Here is an 11,239-nt window from a genome sequence, read left to right on the forward strand (position 1 = left end):
TTCTGGTAACTGAAACCAGTTGGCTGAGGAGGTGAAAAAAAGCACTCTTTAAGGGTGTGTTAGTGGTTCTTTAAATATTTCTGTTCTTAGGGAAGCCTCAACGTGAGAGAAACTTTCTGTGGTAGGATTTCAACCAGAACTAAAAAAAAACAAAAAAACATTTTGACTTTATGGATCCTTCTTGTTTGAGAATCTTTCACTAATTTGTTAATTTCTGGAAATGCTGTCTCTCTTGTAGAACCTTCTCTTGATATGGAAACACTCTAGGGTTGTAGGGTTCTAGCAAAAACCAGATGGACAACCAAAGAACGCATCAAGAATGTTGATGTATCTCTTTGGAGCCCTCTGTGATAGGGAAAAACTTGTGGTTCATTGTATACTTCAGTTCCTTGCTTTCTCTCTAAAGAGAAGTACTCAGGGTTCTCTACAGAACTTTAGAGTTCCCTCTTATTGTTTCTACTCTGGTCAGTGATGCTAGTGTAAACCTGCACACAGACAAACAAACATATCTACACACACACACACTGGTTGTATATAGGACCAAAAGAACAACCAAGGAACCCTTTTCTAGATATTGCTTTTAAAAAAATATCATGGTGTATTTCTATTTCTATTGGAGGAAAAAGGTTCCTCAGATGTTCCTTGGATAGTTCAGGGTTCCTGGCTTTCTCTCTGAGTAGAAATACTGTGTTGGTTTCTTACAGAGCTTTAGACTTCTTACAAATGGTAGTTTTGTGGTCAGACACTAGTTTAAATCTACACACAGACAAACACATCTACACACACACTAGTACAAAGTCAGGTTCCTCGAGGGTTCCTTTCTTAAGGAAGAGCTTCTGTATAAACTAAAAGGACAGGCTAGATATTGCTTAAAAAGACTCACGGCACATCCACACATCCACAAAGTCATGTTCCTCAAGGATTCTTCACATAACCTTGGAAACATTCACGAAACATTCAATCTCAGGGATATACTCAGAACTAGAAGAACAACCAAAGAACCCTTAATGGTTCTAGATGTTGCTTTAAAAGAAATTCATGCCTTATTTCAGTTTAAGAATCTCCAATGTGTTCTTACAGAAAAGGGTTCCTTGGAGATTTTAGGGCTCTTAGCTTGCTTTCTAGGTTCTGGGATGCTACAAACATATGGAAGACGAGAGTCGAAAGAGGAACCTTCAGTTGTTAGGTTCTATACACAGGAGAACCTTCAAAGACTCAAGTGTTCAAGATGTTCTACAATTATTGTTGCACTGAAATGTAAGGTGAAACGGCCTGCTGGCGAGATTTCCATCTGATAAAAAGTGCATTCTTCTCGTCACGAAGCGATCGCTCTTAATCCGGCTTCTAGTCTGTTTTTACTTTCCGTGTGTTAAGTGCTTATGTGTGTCCAAAAATGTCATCCTACAACCTATTATTCAAATCTTACATAACTTGCGGCTTGCTCTCCATTTTCCGTAATTATAACGGATTGTCAGAAGCGTGCAGAGCGTAGCCGGTGCGGACAATAACAAAGGGGAAAAATATGAGCTGCAAATGCAGATAAAGAGAACGAAAGTGCTGTGGTTTGCTGTTTAAAATCATTCTCCCAGTGCATTCATGCTGCCGTTAATACGTTTTTAAAAAAAAAAAAAAAAACACAGGAGGAGCTCGGGCTCTTCTGGACAGCTTCTTCAGACATCCTCAGATGTCCCGGATCTTTGTTGTGTTTATAGTCCGCATTCCTAATAGCACTAATTCTATACTATTTCCTCAAACAACGTCGTTCCAAATCACCAAACATGAGCGCTTTGAGCAACACCCTGCTCCGGAGCCCATAAAAGGCATTTGGTGGAGTTCTGCCTTTGCTAAACCATTGGCATATATTTCACCACAGTCTATAAAGTTTTACCAGTGGTATTTAGTGAAGACATACAAACTTCTCGGGATATCTGGTACACGTTTGCTAACAGCCCGTTAGGCTGAGCCACTTTAACCGGACAATGATTAGGTAGCAATGAAAAAAGCAATAACACAGGATTAACCAAAGCACAGAATGACAGAATGTTAATTTTATAAAAATCCTGATTTTACGATTCGGTTCTGATGATCCCAGAGCGAGCGGATCGTTTGAGTCAGAACGCTCCAGAGGTTCACTCTTTGACCCCGATTCGATCTGGCCAGCGCTGTGTATCGCTGCGGTTAGCACGTCTGACTCATTTGCTGGACTGAAGTGCGTGTGACCCGGGCCAGGACTCACAACGCCTCCCAGAGCTGGAATTCAAATTCAGATCCATGGCCAAAAACACAGCGAAGAATCCGATCCCAGATCAACATTCCTGCTCTGAAATGCTTTGGGGTGATTATATTAAATTAGTAACGCTGGTTTGTGAGCAGAGCCTGGATTAGCAAGTGAACAAATGTTAGCGCAAATAAATATCTTGTTCTATCTTTCGTTTAAGGAACTTTTGACTACTTTAACATGTTGGGGAGCCACAATCAACAAAAGCATTTTGGAATCTTGGAGTCACAATAAACCAGAATTTTGTCTCAAATAAATGAAGTAGCTTCAGACGAATGTAAGAATAAACATTCAATAAACAAATCAACAAATAAATATATATATTAAAAAAACTCCAATTAGGGGTGTATACTTGCTTTACTGCCAGGATTTCTGAAATAGGCTCCAGTAGATGGATGGATGGATGGATCTCTGTGTTTAGCTCTGTGTTTGTCTGTGTCACCTGTACTTTGTCTTTGTTGTGTGTAGCACCTTTGGTCTAGGAGGAAGGTTGTTTCATTTCACTGTGTACTGCATCAGCTATATATGGTTGAAGTGACAATAAAGCTTTTTGGATGGATGAATGGATGAATGGATGGATGGATGAATCAAAGATGGATGGATGGGTGGATGGATTGATGGATGGATGGAAGAATGGATGAATTGATGGATGGGTAGATGGGTGTATGGATGGATGAATAAATAGATGGATGGATGAATAGATAGATGGATGTATAGATACTTGAAGCCAGGCATTATAGATTCTGAAATCCGGAGTCTATCCCAAGAACACTTGGGGGTGAGTTGGGAATACACCCTAGATGGGATGCCAGTCCTGCACAGGGCAGCATTCAAAGACACAAGCCAAACCATTTACCTACAGGGACGGTTTAATGGAGGTTGGAAGAATCCAGAGACCCTGTAGAAAACCCACACAAGCATGGTTTAGAAGATGTGAATATGTGAAACTCCGAAACACAGTAACACAAACTCAGGATCGGATGCTGGAGCTGTGAGACCAGATCACAACCCAGTGCATTTCTGTGCCACAAGAATTTTTCCATATGTTATATATTCAGCATATAGACGTTTGATTAGATTTAAAAACTTGGTGGATTTGAGGAAAAATGAACTGGGTTTCTGAGATTCTGTTCCTGATGTTATGGGTACAGGCTGTTTCTCAAAATGAGTCATTCTCCATGTGGCAAATCATTTGTCTTTGTCTTTCAAAGTAAAACGTTTACTTAGTTTCACACACTGGTTCACATACTGGTCCATACACTAGTTCACATACTGGTCTACACACTGGTTCACACACAGGTGCACACACTGGTCCACACACTGATCCACATTTTGGTTCACACACTGGTCTATACACTGGTTCACATACTGGTCCAATCACTGGGTCACACACTGGAATGTTAAGTATATTAGGGTGTGGCATCTGGCTTTCCACTCCATCAGCTGTTGCAGTCTTACATTCCTCATTTGATCATTTATTCTTAATCTCAAAATAGTTCTTGGACTATCTGCTTTGAAATGAATAGCTGATAAATGTTCAGGCTCTAAATATCCCAGTGGCCCTGTATGACCTCAGCACATTGTCAAATGGACTCTTAGTGTAGATGCTTAGTGTAGGTGGTGGTGATGATCAAAGGGTATATGGAGGAAATGTGTGAGCTTGGTGTTTCCAAATTCTTCCATATATTTTACCTCCAAAACTGTTGTGAGTCAAGAACAATGATAGTTGCATAGTTCCACATGTAACTGTGCTTTATGAACCCCAGATAGCAACCATGGATCTGGGGACCTTTCGACTGAAACCTTTCAACAATGCCACAAAATGGCAAAGGTTTCAATAAACGTTTCCTCAGAACCTTCTGACTGAAGTTCTCACCAGATCAGTATTGGGCCTTCCAGCTCATTACTTGGTGTAACACACATAAATGTAGACATCTGACTCAAATTCCAGAAAATGAGTGGTGTGTTGTGTGGAGGGAAAATGGGTCCCAGAACCGGTGCCGTAGCATTAGTATTAGAATAAATATCAGGTCCTGATTCTGCAATAAACATTGAATAGTATGATGAGGAACCATTCACACAAGCTGGAGAGCAGACAGTGTGGTGCCAGCTAAATTAATAGACTCAGAAATGAATAGAGAGTAATATAGTGAGGTAAAAGCACTAGCTTGCAGCACAGTTTAGCAATCATGAGCTAAAAACCCTGACTTTAGTTCAACTAGCATTAGCATAGAATATCTCCTACATAACAATACCTTAAACTAGGTTTCTACACAGCTCTTTGGTAACAGCTACAACAATCAACCATGTCTGATTCTCAATGAACCGTGTCTGGTTCTGAATGAACTGTGTCTGGTTCTGAAGAACCCGTGCCTGGTTCTGAAGAAAATAGAGTTTCATTCTCAGTGAACCATGTCTGGTTCTTATTAAACGATGTATGCTTCTGAATAAACTGCATCTGATTCAGAATCTACTTTGTCTGGATTTGAATAAACTATATATGGCACCAAATAAGTTATGTATACCTGGTTCCAAATCAACCATGTCTGGTTTATGTCTGGTTCGGAATCAATTTTGTCCTAATCTGAATCAATTCTGTCTGTTTCTGAATATCCGTGTAGATTTCTGATTCATCTGCATCTGGTTTTGAGAACAGTATGTCCATTTCTGAAATAACTTGGTTCGGAATCAACTATGTTTAATTCTGAATCAACTCTACCTGGATTCGAATCGACTATGTCCGGTTTACGTCTGGATTTGAATCAGTGTGTGTGTGTGTGTGTGTGTGTGCAGATATCACACGGTGGAGCTTCTGACCAACTTGTTGCTATAGAGACAAATTCCTGTATCAAGATTTTTATGATTCATTATCAGCTCTATTTGGCTTCATTTGCAGTGATTCAGAACTGAACGTACTTGATTCAATATCGGAAATATTTGATTCAGGATCGAATCAATTTCATCTTTGATTCAGAATCAACTATGGATAGTTCTTATTCAATTATGTCTGGTTTTGAGACAAGTATGCCCAGTTCGTAATCAACTATCCCTCATTCTGAATCAACTCTCTGGTACTGAATCAAATATTTTCAAATCACTGCAAATGATACCAAATAGAGCTGAATAGAAAATAAATCCCACAATTCTTAATACAGGACTTTGTCTCTATGACAACATACAAGTGGGTTAGGACCTCCACCATCTCTCTCTCTCTCTCTCTCTCACACACACACACACACAAACACACACACACCCTTTCTATAAACAGACATCTGCTCCCTGACAGTGTGTCTGGATCATCAGAAGCCATCATGACTTTTCTTTCATCTGCAGCTTCATATCTCAAACACTTATCTTGAGTTTCACTGAACCTGAACTCTCTCAACACCACTGTTTATGTTATTATCCAGGAAGGATACACTGTCCATATTTATACACCTGCAGTGCTGCCGGTACACATCACTTCACACGACACACAGCAGAATGCTCTATTGTGTTTTTGCAGCGTTCTGTGCTACAAGGGTGAGACAAACTCATGAAGTGGAAATCTAGTGGAAGTCAGAATTACACGAAGTAGAGCAAGTTAATGTGTGCACACAAATGTATTGATGACTGTTTCAAGTAAATGATTTTATTCCAACTGAAATTACAACGAATGACATTTCACAATTTCACAGCTGATTACATCAAATGATATGAAATGGCTTATATTAATGTGCCTGTTTCAATACAGTATCGTTTCTATAGAAACAGCTGATTTACCGAGACGTTGTGACTGTGTTGGTAAGGAATGTGATGGTAAAGTTCAAATGAATCATTTTATAAAATATTCATGACGTTACCTCTGGATCTGATTCAATTCTGTCGTGTTCTGAATCAAATACAGATCCGGTGCATCTAGATCTAGTTTTGAGACAAGTATGTCCATTAATGAATCATCTTTAACCGACTCTGAATCAGCGTTGCATAAACTTTGTTCAGTTCTGAATCAGCCAGGTTCCAATTCAACTATATCCGTTTTTTGTCTGGCTCTGAATCAGTTTTGTCCTGTTTTGAATAAACTATGTATAGTTCTTCGTCAACTCTGGTTTGTCCATTTCTGAATCAGATGTCTTTGATTCAAAATCAAACATGTCCAACTTTGAATCAACTATGAAGGACTATGAATTAAATATGTGTGGCTCCAAATCAAATTTGTCTGGATTATATCTGGGTCTGAATCAATTTTGACCAATTCTTAAGACAAGTTTGTCCATTACTGAAGCATGTTTATTTGATTCTGAATCAAATATTTCCATGTTGAATCAACTTCTCCATCAAATATATATGGCTCGCAAACAACTGCGTCCGGATTATGTTTGGATTTGAATCAATTTTGTCCAAATCGGAGTCACCCATGGATGGTTCTGACTCAGCTATTTTTGCTTTAAGATATCAACTTTGTTTGATTCAACCATGTATGATTCTGAATCAAATTAGTTCTGTCCCGAATCAACCATGTATGACTCTGAATCAACTTAGTTAGGTCCCAAAATAACCATGTATGACTCTGAATCAAATTAGTTCCGTCACGAATCAACCATGTATGACTCTGAATCAAATTAGTTCCGTCCCGAATCAACCATGTATGACTATGAATCAATTTAGTTCTGTCCCGAATCAACCATGTATGACTCTGAATCAACTTAGTTTGGTCCCGAATCAACCCTATATGACTCTGAATCAACTTAGTTCCATCCCGAATCAACCATGGATGACTCTGAATCAATTTAGTTCTGTCCCGAATCAACCCTGTATGACTCTGAATCAAATTAGTTCTGTCCTGAATCAACCATGTATGACTATGAATCAACTTAGTTCCATCACGAATCAACCATGTATGACTATGAATCAACTTAGTTCCATCACGAATCAACCATGTATGATTCTGAATCAACTTAGTTCGGTTCTGAATCAACTATGTATGATTCTAATCAGCTATACTGAATCAGTTATGTCTGTATCTGAATCAATTTTGTTCTATTCAGAATAACCTATGGACAGGTCTCATCCAACTCTTTTCGGTTCTGACTCAATGCAAATGAAGCCAACTAGAGCTGAAAAAGCCCACAATTCTTCAGAAGTCATTTCTCAGAACAGTACTGTTGTTTATTGTAAATTGTGAATCAACTCTTTCCCATTTTCTGTCCGGGTTCTGAATTTATTGTTGTTTAATAAAGAGGAATGGCGAATTGTTGTCAATTTGCTGTGGTGAAAGGGGGATAAAACATGGCAGGATGCTGTTATAGGAAAAGAATTAACTTCGGAGCAGCAACAGTGACTCAACCTCATGAGACTGTATCATTTCTTAATGAGGAGAAGTTAAAATGACTTTTCTCCCATAAAAAAAGTGTTTTATAATGTAGTAAACTCTTGTACAGACCTGCACACTGACACACTGCACACATAGACTCCTTTTATTGAACAGCAGAAAGCGCAGGTGTGTGTGTGTGTGTGTGTTTGCACACCTGTGTGCAGCTGTATAGTGTGTGTAGTGTGTGCTGATGTGCTTCTCATCAGAAGGTTATTTTTGGTGTAATTGAAGTGTTTGTTAAATAAAAATGGCAGCCTTCCCAGTGGGTTAGCAATGGATCTGTCGAGGCTTTTCATTATTCTTTGTGATGAAGCATTACACACAGGAAGGGAGGGTTTATTGAAGCACGAGCGCCTCCTGCTGGCTGGTGTGCTATCCTGCTGAAAGGCTATCCAGCTGTAGAGCTGATTTAAAGAATATATATATATATATATATATATATATATATATATATATATATATATATATATATATATATCTGGTCTTGTCTCATCTTATCGTATCTTATCTTGTCTCATCTTATCTTATCTTGTGTTGTCTTGTCTCATCTGGTCTTGTCTTATCTTATCTCATCTCATCTGGTCTTATCTTATCTTGTCTTATCTTTTCTTGTGTTGTCTTGTCTCGTCTCATCTCATCTCATCTGGTCTTGTCTCATCTTATCTGATCTTGTCTTATCTTATCTTATATGTGTAATCAAGGGCTTATCTAAGGTGTGGTCAGGGTGGCCAGTGCCACCCTATCCATTCAGCATGGACCACTCTGGCCATCCCTGCAACTTCTCCATCTTCTTCTCAGCAGTAGTAGTAGGAGGAGTTTGTATCAGCGAGGTTCCACTTTATTACACACCCTTTATATTTCCATGTACGTTACACTCCATTAATCCAACATTCCCAGTAAGAATGGTTCGTAGGAATCAAATAGTAGCCCTGCTTTATCACGCTATATATCCTGTTATTGATTGTTTTCCTCTAACAGCATATCCTCGAGTGGTATATATTACATAGAATAAGTGAATACACGCTCTCATATATCTTTAGCTTTATTAAGAGATGGACTGATCTGAAAAAGCCACAATGAGTCCGCAGTCTTTATATCTGTCGGTCTGCTCCCATCCGATCACATCGTTCACTTCCCTGTAACGAAGCAGCAGTGAAAAATAAACAATAGCTTTTGATCTGTTTTAGCATGGGAGTGTAAGAACCTAGCATGAGCTTTTACATGATAACAGATGACATACGCAACACTGTAATACTACAATCAGAATACACTCAGATCTGTTCCGCTCACAGATCACACACCGCCAGAGTGAGAAGGCACATTAGTACAAGTCACCTGGTCATGTTCAATGTAACACAGAGCCACTGGAGAGTGAATATATTAAGTTCGACATAGAAAAATACAGTATTTTTTTTTTACTATGCTTATTATTCAAATAAACTTGAAGACAATAAGAAATCGGTCCAGTTTTCGGGCAAAAAGATTTCTAAAAAAAACCAAAAAAAAAAAACAGGATTTTTTATATCCTTAAAAATACCTCAAGGTTGTGAGCTAACATTCAGCTGTATTTTCGGCTGTATTTAATACACATCTTGCATAGACAAAAATAAGCTGAAGTAAAACGAGCTCACTTGATGCAAAACACTGGGGATTTGTTTCCCCTGACAAAAATAAAACAATAGAAATAATTAAAAAAAATGAAATTTGTGATTAAAGTGACCCTCAGCTGCATCGGTTACTGATTGTGTTGGAAAATATAGGCATTTGTGACCAAAATGCTCAGCTAGAAATATCATCAGGTATCCAAGAAAAAAACTAAATTTGAAAGAAATTTCAATAAAAAAAAAAAAAAATATATATATATATATATATATATATATATATATATATATATAGCTACCAGCTATGTAAAAGTCTTTACATTTTTAAAACGTTAAAAAATTTAGGCATCAGTGGTCCAAAGCCTGAGCAACTGGCCACATTAGAAAAAAATAAAATAATTGAAACTGAAACTCTAACATTTAAGAAAGAAAGATAGAAATTTGTAAATAAAACCCTACAAGGCAGGAAAAAATAAAACAGTAGAAATCTAAAACCCCTGAACTACCATCTATATTTAAAAGAATTTTTGGTCATGTTAAAAATACTAGTGGCTTATTCCATATAGCCCTTAAACACATAGTTCTTTATATAAAAAAAATAAAGCTAAACTACCTAGTCCTGTGAGTGTATATATATATATATTTATATATATATATATATATACGCTGTTCATGTGGAGATGGTCAGTAGTACACTTCCAATACAAGCTAGAGAACACTTAAACTGATTCCCCGCACTTAAGACCAATGTAAAGTTTCTATCCTGGAAACGTGATTGAAAAAAAAAAAAAAAAGACAATAAATATGGTTTGGTTAGATACCATTACATACATGTACAATATACAGGACACTTATATCAGCATACACTTTTATCTTAAAGCTGAGTAGCAGCATAGACCTCCACACGCTTGTTCTCTCTCTTCAGCTCTCTGATACGAGTCTTTTCATACGAACCATAACGTTTGGAGAGTCTGCATCTGTGTGCATGTGATGTCATCACTAGGCGACAGCAGGTGCATTAAAAAAGGGAGAGGGAATTGAGGTGATTTCCTGGGAGCTGTGATCAGACGTTCTTCTGCGAGCCGATCATGACCTTGGAGACGAAGTTGACGATGGCGCTGGCCGGCTGCTCGGGGTCGTGTTCGGCGAACAGGTGGCACACGTTGTCCATGCCGCTGCCCGTCTTCCGGGCTATGAACCCGAATATCCTGTGGGTCGATTTAAACAATCAATCAGCATCCAGTACAGTCACCTGAGTCAGCTCATGTGAGAGCTAAACCAATACTCACTCAAATTAAACTTGAGCTATATACAGTATATTGCCAAAAGTATTCGCTCACCTGCCTTGACTCACATATGAACTTAAGTGACATCCCATTCCTAATCCATAGGGTTCAATATGACGTCAGTCCACCCTTTGCAGCTATAACAGCTTCAACTCTTCTGGGAAGGCTGTCCACAAGGTTTAGGAGTGTGTTTATGGGAATTTTTGACCATTCTTCCAGAAGCGCATTTGTGAGGTCACACACTGATGTTGGACGAGAAGGCCTGGCTCTCAGTCTCCGCTCTAATTCATCCCAAAGGTGTTCTATCGGGTTGAGGTCAGGAATCTGTGCAGGCCAGTCAAGTTCCTCCACACCAGACTCTGTCATCCATGTCTTTATGGACCTTGCTTTGGTCACTGGTGCACAGTCATGTTGGAAGAGGAAGGGGCCAGCTCCAAACTGTTCCCACAAAGTTGGGAGCATGGAATTGTCCAAAATGTCTTGGTATGCTGAAGCATTCAGAGTTCCTTTCACTGGAACTAAGGGGCCAAGCCCAGCTCCTGAAAAACAACCCCACACCATAATCCCCCCTCCACCAAACTTTACACTTGGCACAATGCAGTCAGACAAGTACCGTTCTCCTGGCAACCGCCAAACCCAGACTCGTCCATCAGATTGCCAGATGGAGAAGCGCGATTCGTCACTCCAGAGAACGTGTCTCCACTGCTCTAGAGTCCAGTGG

The 11,239-nt window shown here is 39.0% G+C and overlaps 1 protein-coding gene across 4 annotated transcripts in view; it reads right to left on the reverse strand.

Moving 5' to 3' along the window:
- Positions 1 to 8,657: 8,657 nt before the first annotated feature.
- The window catches only part of LOC131356000 (tensin-3-like), a 63,270-nt gene continuing 60,688 nt past the window's right edge, over positions 8,658 to 11,239 (reverse strand). For all 4 annotated transcript variants that reach the window (XM_058394707.1, XM_058394708.1, XM_058394705.1 and 1 more), the window contains one exon: positions 8,658 to 10,440. In XM_058394707.1, coding sequence (XP_058250690.1) covers positions 10,296 to 10,440 — 145 coding nt within the window. In that variant the 3' untranslated portion in view covers positions 8,658 to 10,295. The remainder of the gene's footprint in view (positions 10,441 to 11,239) is intronic.

Source organism: Hemibagrus wyckioides, linkage group LG07 (assembly GCF_019097595.1).
Source record: "Hemibagrus wyckioides isolate EC202008001 linkage group LG07, SWU_Hwy_1.0, whole genome shotgun sequence".
Taxonomy (NCBI): Eukaryota; Metazoa; Chordata; class Actinopteri; order Siluriformes; family Bagridae; genus Hemibagrus; species Hemibagrus wyckioides.